The 13,132-nt window shown below is 49.9% G+C and overlaps 4 protein-coding genes across 4 annotated transcripts; 1 reads left to right on the top strand and 3 right to left on the bottom strand.

Moving 5' to 3' along the window:
• The first annotated feature begins 21 nt into the window (after nucleotides 1-21).
• F5B22DRAFT_292801 (uncharacterized protein) lies at nucleotides 22-1,624 on the top strand. Its single transcript, XM_047970434.1, has 2 exons — nucleotides 22-213; nucleotides 294-1,624. Exons 1-2 carry the CDS (start codon nucleotides 204-206, stop codon nucleotides 1,403-1,405), a joined length of 1,122 nt encoding a protein of 373 aa, XP_047829062.1. The 5' UTR covers nucleotides 22-203; the 3' UTR covers nucleotides 1,406-1,624.
• F5B22DRAFT_292791 (mitochondrial carrier domain-containing protein) lies at nucleotides 1,607-3,534 on the bottom strand. The gene is made up of 2 exons (XM_047970433.1): nucleotides 2,864-3,534; nucleotides 1,607-2,695 (listed from the first exon to the last, which is right to left on the bottom strand). Exons 1-2 carry the CDS (start codon nucleotides 3,396-3,398, stop codon nucleotides 1,809-1,811), a joined length of 1,422 nt encoding a protein of 473 aa, XP_047829061.1. The 5' UTR covers nucleotides 3,399-3,534; the 3' UTR covers nucleotides 1,607-1,808.
• Nucleotides 3,535-4,813: 1,279 nt separating this feature from the next.
• On the bottom strand, nucleotides 4,814-6,956 carry F5B22DRAFT_614136 (SCA7, zinc-binding domain-containing protein). The gene is made up of 6 exons (XM_047975448.1): nucleotides 6,728-6,956; nucleotides 6,495-6,632; nucleotides 6,370-6,396; nucleotides 5,746-6,276; nucleotides 5,436-5,612; nucleotides 4,814-5,324 (listed from the first exon to the last, which is right to left on the bottom strand). Exons 1-6 carry the CDS (start codon nucleotides 6,753-6,755, stop codon nucleotides 4,891-4,893), a joined length of 1,335 nt encoding a protein of 444 aa, XP_047829060.1. The 5' UTR covers nucleotides 6,756-6,956; the 3' UTR covers nucleotides 4,814-4,890.
• Nucleotides 6,957-7,939: 983 nt separating this feature from the next.
• F5B22DRAFT_637580 (uncharacterized protein) lies at nucleotides 7,940-9,871 on the bottom strand (the record flags this gene model as incomplete). The annotated part of the gene is made up of 1 exon (XM_047977461.1): nucleotides 7,940-9,871. The coding sequence occupies one exon, from the start codon at nucleotides 9,869-9,871 to the stop codon at nucleotides 7,940-7,942; it is 1,932 nt and encodes a 643-aa protein (XP_047829059.1).
• Nucleotides 9,872-13,132: the final 3,261 nt, after the last annotated feature.

Raw genomic sequence — 13,132 nt, 5'->3', positions numbered from 1 at the left:
GGATACCTGTCTCAGGTATGCAGGTATCCGCGCTATCGAAATACCTAGGCGGTTGAACGGGATCATGCCGGGCACCTGCATTGAAATCACCTAGGTGAACCTGAGCTTACAAAGTAGATATAGAAGAATATAAACATAAACAACGCCCATGGAAGCGGGCTTTTCACTCCTTCCACCATATTCCGCCTCAGCTCTACACAACCATGTCTCACAGTAAGTTTTGTACCTGTGGCTATGGCGCTCCTGCTCTAGAGTCCGCAAAGAAGGAATTCTACTAACACCAACGATCACAGGTAAACGCAACACCTCCCGCGCAGTCTTCACTTCGTACGAGCGGGATCAAGCGCGCAAGTCATGGGCGTCGACCTCTGCGCGCCTCAACCGCGATAGTTTTCTCCCTTTCGACGCCTGCCGCCTGTGTCTGGAGACAGCTATCGACCCCGTATCATGCACCCACGGTGACATCTTCTGTCGCGAGTGCGCCCTCAGCAACATCCTAGCACAGAAAAAGGAGATCAAGCGCCTGGGGAAGCTCAAGACGCAGGAAGATCGTGACGCCCAGGAGCGCCAGGTCCAGCTAGATGCCGAGGCTCACGAGCGGGCAGTGCGCGAGTTCGAGATGACGCAGAACGGGCTCGATGTGCGATCGCGAAGCACTTCTACCCCGAGACTAGCTTCCGCGACCCAGAGGGAAGGATCTTCAGCCGTCGAAGGCAGTGATCGTCCCAACGGTGCCGGAAAGCGCAAGTTCGAAATGGACGAGGACGAGATACAGCGCATAGCAGCCGACGACCGAGCCAAGGCGCGGAAAGCCATTGACGACGAAAAGGCGGCCCAACCAACTCTACCTTCATTCTGGGTTCCCACCGTGACGCCCTCGAGTAATACCCGGGACACCCTCCACGAGGTCGTCAAGAAGACGAAGACGAGCCCCGTCTGTCCCGCGTCGCCCGAGGACAAGCCCCATGCGTATTCGCTGCACTCGCTAGTGACCATCGACTTCACCACCGACAAAGACGGCGATAGCAAGAGCGAGAACGGGAAGGCCGTGCGGATATGTCCCTCGTGCAAGAAAGGCCTAGGGAACTCCTCCAAGGCCGTGTTAGCGAAGCCGTGCGGACACGTGCTATGCGGGAGCTGCGTGGAGAAATTCATGAAGCCGAGCAAGCACCACCACCACCACGACCCCCATGCCACAGAGCCTCAGGCCTTGCGGTGCTACGTCTGCGACGCTGATCTCGGAGGCGGCACTGCTCACGAAGAGAACCCCAAAGGCAAGAAGAAGGAGAAGGAGAAAGAGAAGATCAAGCCGGGCTTGGTCGAGCTTAGGAGTGAGGGCACAGGGTATTCGGCCGGTGGCGCCAACCAGGTGCGCAAGACCGGCGGTCCCGCGTTTCAGTGCTGAGCGGATTTTCGAATCTTACGTTGCGATGACATGCATGTATACTCGAAGAGCTGGTAATTAGGGCGCTAATAGTTCGCTTCGCGCCGCGGATTTAACCCTGAAGTAGAACACGAGCTAGAAAACAGCATTTCAGATATATAGGCACAACTCCGCTGTTGTAAGTTTTACACCCCCTTTCTACTAGTCCCTTTTTTTCCAAGGTCTATTTACATGGAAGAATGCCTTTGTACAAGATATAGAGAACGCCATCCTCGCTAACACCCCAGCTGCAGATAAATGCAAAATAAAAAGCAGGGAAAAAAAAAACAAAAAAAAAAACAATGTTACATCTTCTAAGCTTCCTGCTGATCATACATGATATGGTAACAAGCTTCAAGCAATGAACCCACAACCTGCGTTCCATCTATGCCAAGGTTACCCCTCGTAGCCTTCTCGGGATGAATCCCGCATACGCGCGATATAGCATCTTCAGCGGCACGATACTTTGCCCAGACCGCCGGCGTCGCCGCATCTCCGTCAAGAGCCCCAGGGCGAAGATATACAGCTTGAACAAGAACTTATGCACCATGTCCTTCGCGAGCATAGTAGTCCCGTGGCTGAAGAAGCCCTTGAGCAACTCGGCACCGACGCCATCGTACAGGGACTCAAACCCTTCGGTCCGGATAATGTGCGCCACGGTGCCAAACACACTTCGCTGGGCGAGATTCTTCACCGCGCGGATCGGCATCGTCTTGTTCTCGTCGTGGCTGTCGTCATGCTCGAATTGATCTTCCTCCTCCTCCTCCGGATCCACGGGTAAACCAGCCTGCAGCCTCGTCTTGGCGATCTGGAAGGGATACGTGACGAAGCTCGAGACGGCCTTACTCGTCGCGGCGAACAGGAACGTCAGCCGCGGACCGGGGTCATCATACGTCTGCTCGGCAAAGGACGCCTTGAGGGATTCCTGCAGGAAGAAGGTCAGGCTCGGGTTCAGCGTCAGCACAAGACTAGCCGAGTATCCGGCCCAGAACCCCGCGAGACCTTTCTCGCTCCATATACCACGCACGATGTCGCGGACGGTAGTGGGTCCGCCGTGAGTACTATCAAGTAGTGTGGCGGTTTGCTTGCGCGTGACGACATTGGCAATGGGCGTCGTAAACCCGCGCGAACAAGCGCCCGCGGCCACACCGACCGCTAATTCCTCCACCACGCGCAGACCTCTGCGTCCGCCGCGTCGGCGCAGACGGATCGCGCGGAACCACTCATAGAATAGAAAGAAGAGGAAAGAGTCCAAGACAGATTTGGGAGCATCTAAACGTTGTAAAATGAAAAGAGTTAGCTACATCGCTTTTTTTTGGGGGGGGGGAGTAATCGTCAAAAGAGAAAGGACCGCCATGAACAATTTTACGAGTTTTTAAATGAATTTAAAGAAAAAGAGGAAGAGAAGAGAGAAAAGGAGTTGGATGGAAGTTTATGTACCTTGTGCCAGGCCAGTATAGAACGCTCTCAGCCCGCCATCGCCACCGGAACTCCAGATCTGCGAAAATGCGTCGACGATGCCGTCGTACTCGGCCGTTGGTCGCTTCGGCCGTCGACGCGGGCGGTCCTCGGGAAGAACCCCCGTTGCTTGCGTCTTCTCTCGACTGTCGACTTCCTCTCCCCGACGATCTTCTCGACGAGGATCCGCTGGTGAAGTACGAGGTCGATCCGGAAGACGAGTACAGCGAGGATCGGGAGCGGAAGGATCGCGATCGCCGCGAGGATCTTGTCCGGGACCGCTGCTGCTCTTTTCCGTCTTGGTCCCTTCTCCTGTGCGACGACGACGCTGCTGCTGACCCTGCCGTCGCCTGCGGAGTTGTCGCTGCACCTGCAGGCGCGCGATCACTAGCGACAGGGGATACAGACTGCATGTTGATATCAAAGTACCTATAGACCCTGAAGAAGCGTGGTGGAGAGCCGGTAGGACGTTATTAGTAGATTGAAATGATGATGATGATGTTGTTGATGGAGCCATCTTTTTTCTCTCCTTTTTCTTTCCTCTCCGCGCAGGAGAAGACGACTTATACTTGAATTTCTCCCCCCCTTTGCTAAATTTAGTAACTCGGTAGATACCGCGAGTAAGAAGAAAGGGTGGTGTCGATCGGGTTGATTGGGTTGTAAAAGTGTGTGTGTACAGTGTGTGTCGTTTGATCCAGATGCTTCGACCCGAGGCCTCCCCTGAATTGGTCAGTCAAACTCGAGACGCTTGCCAATTCACGGTTTTGATAACGTGGTTGGAGAATGCTGAATGAATGTCCCGGCACAGACAGGGTCTGTCTGCAACGGATTGTTAGGTCTCTATGCTATCTTACGTTGTATTAGGTTGTGGTGTGTGGTATTGCTGTGCAATGCTGTGCTGTCTTGTTCGACCTCCCTTCTCGCTCGCCTTGCTATCTTGTCGTCGTGTTATTGGGGCGTTTTCGTCTTGGCGTCGGGTTTGCGCTCGATGGAGGGGCGAGTACGAAGTATGTACAGTAGATAGATCAATGGAAGCTCAATTATGTATTTGTCATATAGATAGGTGAGTACAGAAGGATTATGTGTTATTACCCCGAATGTATATAACTTTCAATTTATTGTAATGATGTTCTTTTTATCTGTTTCGAACATGTAGAAGGCCAGACAGGGAATATCATGAGCAAAGCGAGCCGAGGCTCGCAGTGTATATATGGTATATGTACAACTACGTCATTACCTGGCATCCCCCAGACCCCAGGTCCGCCCAGGTATCCTGTCAGTTGAAATGAACTGAACTAAATTCACTAACCCAGCGATAATGTGCTCTCTATGCTATAATCATGTATATATATATATCCACGATAAATTCATAACCAGCAAGAAAGCACATTCAACCCTGCGACACAATTTCCGCTTCTACCTCATAATGTAGGTAGGTAGGTAGGTAGGTAAATATTCAAACACGCTCGAACCTATAATACATACAATCACAGGTATCACCACTTTCTTCTCCCCCACCCTTCACGCCCTTTTCATCCCCTCATTCCATCTTCCCACCTTAACCATCCCTCCCAAGTAATTTCAATCATGCAAACAAAACACAGGCCCTAAAACCAATGCTTAAACAATACTCATAAACGCCCAACATAACCCATGACTAAGCAGGTAGGTAGATAGGTAGGTAGGTAACAACCAACGAATAACGAGTAATGCGTAACAAAGCAACATGATATGATGTGCTCGCCGCACCACGTGGTATATATGCCAACCCCTGAAACGCCTCATCTTGATCTTGCTTGAAACCCACTCGCTATCATCATACAGATATACAATATACAGCCCAGTCCTAGCCCTCAAACTCTCGAACACCCCCATAAAAGATGAAAAAAAAAGAGGTTGTAAAATGAAAAATGAAAAGAAAAGAAAAGAAAAACGCCAGCTATACATGCAATTTCCAATTCACCCACAAATAAAACATCATCGCAAATCACACCGCAATCAACGCATCGCTAACCCCTCGCACTAACAGACGGCCGTCTCGACACATCCTGCTGCAGACTAAAGCTGGCCGATCTCTGCTGCGCATGGTTATGTAAGGAGGCATCCGGTTCCCCAGGCGCATCCATATCCATCGCCATCGCACCACCAGCAGCAACATCTGGATTTACGTCCGCCGTTGCTGCCGCGAATTTTTGCACGCCGAAGCCGACAACCTTGAAGATATTAGTCCGCCCACCATTAGTGGCCGTCTGTAACTGTTCGCGGAGTCTCGCTAGATTATACGTGCGTCTCAGGGGCTCGAAGATCGGCTGCGGTAAAGGCGGCCTCGCCTTCCATCGTTTCAAGGCCGTCATGACCGTCGTGGTTTCCTCGTCCGAGTCCACTGGTCCTCCGTTCGCGTCGTCGTCTTCTTCAAGTGGTGCGTTGGCATCTAATGCCGCCTCTGTTTTGGGGGGTTCTCTCGTTAATTATTTTACCTTATATTTTTCATCATAGTTGAAAAAAGATGGATCGATGGAGGGAACTTGAACACGGAATGGCCGTGGCAACTTACTCTGCTGCTTGGCTTGGTTCTTCTTCTGGTACGCCGCGAGTAGCATGTCGTAGGGTAGGGAACGACCTGCGACGGCACGCTTGGCGCCCATACTATGGCTTTTGCAGGTCAAGGAGCGAGCGCATGGCTGGCCGTTTGGTAGCAGGACACCGCACTGCTTTTCAACATCGACGGGTCCTGTGTAACGAGTTCATAATTAGCGATGTACTAGCGTGATAGAATCCGGGCGAAACAGGAGTGGCATATCTCGAAGGGTAAGAGATACAGTAAAAACTAACAATCAAGAATTCAATGAATGGATAGAAAATACCTTTTGGTTTAGGGACCTTAGGCTTAGGCTCTTCCTTCTTCTTCTTGTTCTTAGGTCCCTTGTCGGCGTCCCCATCAGCCTTCCGTTTCTTGCCCTTAAGCTCACCATCAGGCTTCTTGCCGCCCACTTTCTTCGAGGCTTTGCCATTAGTCTTCTTTTCAGGCGAGCCATCGTCATCATCGTCGCTATCATCATTCATCTTGCCATCGCCATCTTCGTCGGCTTTTCGCGCCTCTTCTTCGCGAGCCTGTTCCTTGGCACGTTCTCTGGCTTCTCTGGCCTCTTTCTTGCGTTGCGCTTTCTCTTTCTTGATTTTCATGCAGTTATCAACGTGGCCTTTAGCGGCGGACTTAACAACACCCTTTTTGCAGAGTTTGCATTGCTGCAGATTCAAGTTGTCCTCGAGTGGTCGGCCGTTCATAAATGTCTCGCGGGGACCGTCCTCGAGCAGGTTGACGACGGGACTCGTAGGTGGCGAGATCGCTGATGTAGCAGCCGAGGGGCTGTTGGTGCGCTTGAGTTTCTTATCATCTAAAACACACGCCCATCAGTAAGAATGGAAAGACTTGTTCATATATATAGCGCAGCTTTAGAAGCGCAGCACAAGGTAAGGAGAGAACTCACCATCAGTGCGTTTAAGCTTCTTATCAACTGAATAGACATCTAGCAGTAAGTATCAAAGAATATTTTCCAGTTTGGCAGTATATGTAGCACGCCAATGTGCAGCGCAAGGTGACGAGGGAACTCACTGTCAGCTACGCTTCCTTCCCTCCAGTTGCCCGGTTTCGTATGCTTAGGCGCGGGCTTCTTGAGTTTTATAGGGCCGCTCGGTTTGACTTTGGCGGCTTTCTTAGATGCGACGTTGATCGTGCCCTCATCATCAGGACCTATACAAAGAGAGTGAATGCGCGTCAACGAAATGGCCGAGATGTTGGTGAGGGGAGGGGACATATCAGTCCACCATCAATCAGTTCATCCGTACCTTTCCGCGCCTCGGCGGCGGTCGCCATGGTGAAGAGGTCAGTGGTCTGGTTCGAACTGTCGACCAGATCTAGTCGCTCGTATCTTAGGTAACACTTTTTATCATGGGTTCGTGGCCTAAATCATAAGAGCTGTCGTTGGCGCAGCACCATGCCTGGATGGAAGTGCGCTTGTCGTCCCTTGATTAGACATGAATGGATGAGATGGCGTTGGGGAAGTGAGATGTGGATACCAGTGGCTTGGGCAGCTGTAGCTCTGGTACTGCATATGTACATGCTTAGATACCTACCTAGTGCTTGCTTAGTGGGGGAATTAGCCTAGAACAGTGCTAGACCTCGCTCTGTTCAGCATGCAGACAAGTACCTGGCTGCGCTCTCCACTGTACTGTATACGTACCCAGCTTAAACTTAGACAGCCGCAACAAAACGAGGCTGTTTGCGGCTCAAGGGCCCCTTATGCAGAGGTCTCTCCTCTTATCTTATCATGTCTGTCTGCTACCCACATGTACATCTCCAAATTCCATCGTCGCCAAAAGAAAAAGCATGCTCCCGTATTAAGAAATGAGCAACAGAATGATGGTATATGTTGACTGAGTCCCAGGTAATCATCGAAAGTATTTACAAAATAGTTATAAGATATTTAACAAGAGATACCAATAATATTCTATATAAATACATCACATTCATCATTGCCACATACTTAGAAAAAGGTCTACAATTCCATCCTGAATAATAAACATATGTTCTAATTTGCTCTTTATTGTCACCACATAGAACTCTGCACAAAGAATACACTAGCAACCTCGTGTAAAACCTAATGCCGCTAAGTACATGTTGCCTAAGATAGCCCCCACCGTAACCTCATCTCGTCCATGTATAAGGATAGGTATTATAAACTCGACACGAAGTTCTGTACGAGAATAAAAGGCTCTCTCTACCTTATTCACCCTTAGATAGCCTAAGCCATCGACTTTGAGATCTCCACAGTCAGCGCAGCGAGGAGCAAAGGCGAAACAGCATCGGATTCTGTATGTATGTAAATACCATCATAACTATTTCGCCTGCGCATGGTATCCGGGGATGAATGGGGGAGGTTATCAAACGATGGGACAGCAGAGACGAATAAAACCATGAAAACCCAACCCAACGCCAAACGTCCATACCGCCTAAAGCCAACACGTGGTATATCTGTAATTGTGACATGCAACGACACCTTAACGTTCCTCAAACCCCGCCCATGCGCCCATAGTATGCCAGAAAGATTCTTTAGAAACGGGGCCGTCCCGCTCACGCCAAGCCTGGATCTTGTTCTTGGTGCGCTGAGCCCTTTCAACCCTAGCCGAATCGACACGGGCCCGCTGCTCCTTGCAGTGCAGCTCGGCTTTGTTCAAATACGCACCATGTTCCTCGACCTTGCCTCGTAGCGCCAACCACATCAACTTCGAATTGATTCGGCTTGTGAGCATCGCCATGCGCAGCTCGTCGCCGATGTCTTCAACTTCTCGTCTCAGTTCAAGCTGGATTTGGATAGCACGGCGGCGAAGCGATTGCATGTCAAGAGCATTCTGCATCTGCGCAATGAGCTGACGGGGGATGGACATGAAAGCATCGCCCAATTCTTGGAGCCCATGGAGTAGCGAGCCGGAGACTGAGACCGTCTGGTCGCATACTTGTTTCGACATGGCGTCAAAGGCAGGGATATAGGTCTCCTCGACCCACGATGTTGTTCCATTAACAGTGTCGACAACTCTCTGTGCAAAGTCTCGAACGAGTTGCTTGCCGGCGTGGACAGCCTCCGTGAACCGGTGGCTGCCAAAATTGAGACGAAAGGACTCGTTAACGAAAGGCTTGCGGGTTGTCACAATCGTCACAGACAGCACACCATGTGCGTCTTTTAGGGGCACTTGAATGGCGAAGCCTGCATCAATTGAAGACACCTTCGTAGGGATGTCCTCAAGCCCGCGGCTCACAGCAATCAGAATGGCATCTTTAGCAAGCCAGTCAGACTTGATGGTTGGGGGGATTCTGATGATGATCTCATCCCGGCCAGATAATTCAGCTGAGCAAATGGGTGGTAAAACAGGAACAGCATCCACATCGGCTTGACCATTGTCTTTGCTGAATGGATTGAAAACGAGACTGTTAGGAGAGCTAGCAGTTGGTAAAGAGGCATGCGTCTGCGAAACTATCGACGTCGAAGTCGAGAGGGAATGTGTGGATTTAGTAGAGGTCAAGGGCACAATCACAGAGACTGACGCAACTGGGACCGTCGATAATTCTCTAGGCCCTGAGGCCAAGAACACAGACTTCGTGACCAGTGCGAGGCTATAGATCATGGCAAGGCTACACACCATTACCATCATCCGCCACTTCTTCTGGATATTGCTAAGGGTCGAATAGGGGATTCTGCGACCCTTCGTCGCCTTAGATGATGAAGGATCCGCATTCTCCGACTCCTTTTCGATTGAAGGCTCTGGCAATATTTCTGGACCAGAGAGACATTGGCTATCAACGGCCGAAGACTGGATCCCGGTTGGCTTGTGGGTATCAATACGGTCTAGGTGAGACGAAGAGGTGAGAGGAGGAAAGTTGGTTAGAGATAAGCTGGTCGGGTTCTCTAGGCTTTGATCCACCAAGGCGAGGGTCTCGGCCTCGGCAGCCTCGGCAGCCTCATCATCTTGAGGTCGATCGATAACAGTGGCATCGGATATGGTGGTCTCATTCATGTGTGTTTCCTCATCATCGGACGAGTCGGTATCGACGTCAGTACCGGTAAGACTATGAATGCCATCGGACTTTTGGTAATCGAATGAGCTGGCGACAGACTCGGCCTGACTCTCCCCGTCGGTTCCAATTATATCGTATCCCAGCTCGGCTAAGTTGGGATCCTCCTCTAAGACATTTCCTGGCTGCATTATGTCTGGTGAACTAGAGGAAATCCAGTTGGTCAACTGGCGGTTTCCTAGGGGTCTCGGGAAGCGAAGAGAAAGTACAGAATCGGACAGGTCTTCGATGATCGGGGGATCGGGGTTTGGCTCGCTGTTGGCGAGACGTGGAGTGGACTGAGGCGAGATAGAAGACGCAGGGGGTGGCCTTGGTGGTTGAACAGATCTCAGTGTATCGTCGGGTGTCTCGGGCTGTTCCATAACGTGATGAAGGAGAAGGCCGTCGGCATATCACGTCACACCTCGAGTTTACCGGAAGATAGGCAAAGCAAACGAGGGGCGACACGCTGCGGGCTTCAGAGTGGTGTATGGGTTTAGTCGGAAGTAAGTGGTGGTGCGGGAAGCGGAACCTCTACTGGTAAATGTCAGTTGAACGTCAAATATCCCACAATCTTGCAAGGAATTTGACTGCGTAGGGGCGCACTTGAGGCTGGTAGAGGCTAGCTTCTGTATGTGATACGAATGTGGTGAGGGATGAGTCTATGAGCGGAGGAGGCGGAAGGATGGGTGCGATGCAGAACCAGAATGTAAGAAGACACAACACGAAAGAGTTAGGGCTAACGGGAGAAGGAACCTGGAGTAGTCGAGTTTATTAAAGACAAGGCAAGTGGACACAAACTCAAAATGCTGGACTCAGGCCCCGGGCCATTTCATACCTGTGTAAAGATGGAGATAGGACTAGAACTAGCTGACTCACTGGTTGCGGTTGTGCTCGATGTTTTGGTCTGACTGTCAGAGTATGTGGTTAAGATGTATTTGAGAAGCAGGCGGTGGTGATGGAAATAGTGTGCTGAAGTAAGACAGGGAGGAAAGTGAGGCAGGAAGTAGGTAGGTAACGCAGTGAGGTCGTGGTGGTGGTGGTCTTGATGGTTGGTGCAGAGTTGGTGGTGGTGCTGCTGAGGGATAAGGTGTAGGTGTGCTGCCTGGGTTTAGTGGAAAGGTAAGGTGGGAAGGCGGGGTGTATGAGAAGTTGGGGGAGGGGATGATCCTCGACAGGAGTAGGTACCTTGAATGTACCTATTGAACAACACTGTATTGAAAACCTTGGGGGGCCAAGAGCCAGTTACAATGCCACGCAGGTACGTTCGTTCCTCTATTGTTCGTGTCCCAATAGAATTAACTTCAATGGGGAGAGACTAGAACAAAGCAAGAGCAAAAGCAAAAGGGCTGTAGCTTGCTAGAAAGTTAACGAGATGGTGTGCAAAGTCTACCTAAGGTAGGTAGGTAGGTAGGATCCTAGATCCCACACAGAGGCTGTACACAAGATAGACGTAGGTAGGTCTCTTGGTAGGTGCCTGTCCGAAGAGGTTGCCACTAGTTGTGATGGCATGCAGAAGCAAGGAGGCAATATACTAAGGTAGGTAGGTTTTCTGCCTAGTTCAGGTCTCCCTGGGAAAGGCAGTATATAATACTACTTGGCCAAGGTAGACAATCTAGCACTGCCCAGAAGACAGTAGGCGTTGCTATTGTATCTTGAAGAGATCAAACACAGCTATGTAGGCAGGATGGACAAGACTCAGAATAGAGTGATATCTACATATGTAGGTAGGTAGAGTACCTGGGTATACAAATATCTGCAAAGGTCGTCGTAACCACAACGGCACAACGGTGCAGTGCGAAGGCGGACCACCTGACAACCAGTGTACGCACGCACGCAGATAAGCAGGAGGGGTTCACAGTAAGAAGCCAGGCAAGGAATCCAATCACCAGTCCAGCTCGGGCCTTAGGTAGACATTTGTTTAGGCAGGCTTACAGGAAGAAAAAAAAAGGACCAACTGCCGACATTCAAGTCTCTTGATTGACTGAGCGCCAGAGGGAGATAGGGATGGATGATAGGGATATACTTAAAGTGAGGGAAACCGATGTGAATGTGCTGGCATGGCATGGCTATCCATCCCAACTCCAAACAATGACGATGTCAGCGCAAGTACTTTCAAGGTACATGCAATCAATTTATCTATCCGTGCCACTGTAGCGTATTCTTGGTAGGTACCTACCTACCTAGCTCACATAAGCCTCCATGTTAGACAGCGCTCCACATATACCTTGATATCGATGCAGGACTACCCTACACCATACGAGGGTTACACGCAGTGAAATGTGATTAGGTATCAAATTGAATACCCAAGTTGAATACACAATAGGGTTCGGAATAATACACATAGGGAAGGATGATTGAGGACATCTAAAGCATGGAGGATAGATAGAGATGTATCCAAATAACCCCTCCAATCCAGGCCCTCCACTAGCGCAGCTAGCGAGTTCCGCTGTGATGGGTCACAATGGCGGGGTTGATTGCCTAGGTACCTACTGAAACAGCGTGGGGCTTGTCACCACCGCTTACTTACTTACTTAGCGGGCTCCGACCGGAGCAACCCTCACTCAATCAACGGAGGAACGGAGGTCGTGAAGTTGCTCTTTCTCAAGACACACACAACACACCCACAGGACATACATTAGGTACTTACTTACATGTGAATAGATGTTCCTTCTTAGTGTACCACATCAGAAAGTCAGGTGAGACATCTAGATTTCCAAGGCTGGGGAGCCCGGATCTTGGATCAGAAAGCATAATCTACCATACCTACCTACATAAGATGTGACTTCCACATGCACTCTAATAATAGCTTCTCTCAGCCTGGTCCCAGGTGATCCTGTAAAAATCAAAGTATAATTACAGGTAAAATGAATGCCTCACCTGTGAAAGGTATCTTGGATCAAACTACAAGGTAATATGTCTTGAATATATGATCATACGTAGTTATGTGCTACCTCACACAATTTGTGTAGCCCTAGCCGTGGCATATACTCAAATGTGCCATTGCGACTCCGTCTCGTATCCAGGCTCTACGGTATGTCAGTGCGTAAATGTGTATCTGTAGAAACATTATGATAATTGTCTATTCTATCCCTTGCCTTACTACTGGGTTCAAGACTAGATATGTACCAAGACTGAACATTGATACCTAGTGAAATCTAGGCAAAATATTGGATACCTATAGTACTATCTTATACAACTTACAAGATCTTCTATCTAGGGCGGGAATTACAAGACCTGAAATGGAGGAAGGATTGACAGTACATAAGTGCCTTAAGATAGGGAGCACTATTAATATGATCTGCTTTATCATGGTTGTGAATATGTGTTCTAAAGTAGATACACGATTAATAATAGAGAGTCTCCTAACGTCATATATACATTATCCCCCTATTCCCCCAAAACGCCTGAAAACCAGAGCAGCCATGAGCGGCATGGCATGCTTAATAGTCCAGTTCGTCTAAAAGATCTATCCGTGACGCCCCATTCATTTTACTGCTCATCCTCCCAGGGGTATCGTCCTCCCGCTTTCCCCATCCCGCGGCCTATCAGGTCCACGGGCTGGCGAAGAGGTCTGAACCTCACACGAGGATACACTTTGGGCATCGAAAAAACTGACTGCGCTGTCCCAAAAAGTTCAATCA

Source organism: Xylaria bambusicola (assembly GCF_022495145.1).
Source record: "Xylaria bambusicola strain CBS 139988 unplaced genomic scaffold F5B22scaffold_33, whole genome shotgun sequence".
In the NCBI taxonomy this organism is placed as follows: domain Eukaryota; kingdom Fungi; phylum Ascomycota; class Sordariomycetes; order Xylariales; family Xylariaceae; genus Xylaria; species Xylaria bambusicola.
This window is presented reverse-complemented; position numbering and strand designations above follow the sequence as displayed.

Coding starts and splice junctions, on each gene's coding strand:
- F5B22DRAFT_614136 (XM_047975448.1), bottom strand. CDS start 6,755: ATGGCGACCGCCGCCGAGGCGCGGAAAG. Junction 6,633..6,727: donor CGCCGCCGAGGCGCGGAAAG/GTACGGATGAAC, acceptor CTCTTTGTATAG/GTCCTGATGATGAGGGCACG. Junction 5,325..5,435: donor GAACCAAGCCAAGCAGCAGA/GTAAGTTGCCAC, acceptor CCCCCAAAACAG/AGGCGGCATTAGATGCCAAC.
- F5B22DRAFT_292791 (XM_047970433.1), bottom strand. CDS start 3,398: ATGGCTCCATCAACAACATCATCATCATCATTTCAATCTACTAATAAC. Junction 2,696..2,863: donor CTATACTGGCCTGGCACAAG/GTACATAAACTT, acceptor TACAACGTTTAG/ATGCTCCCAAATCTGTCTTG.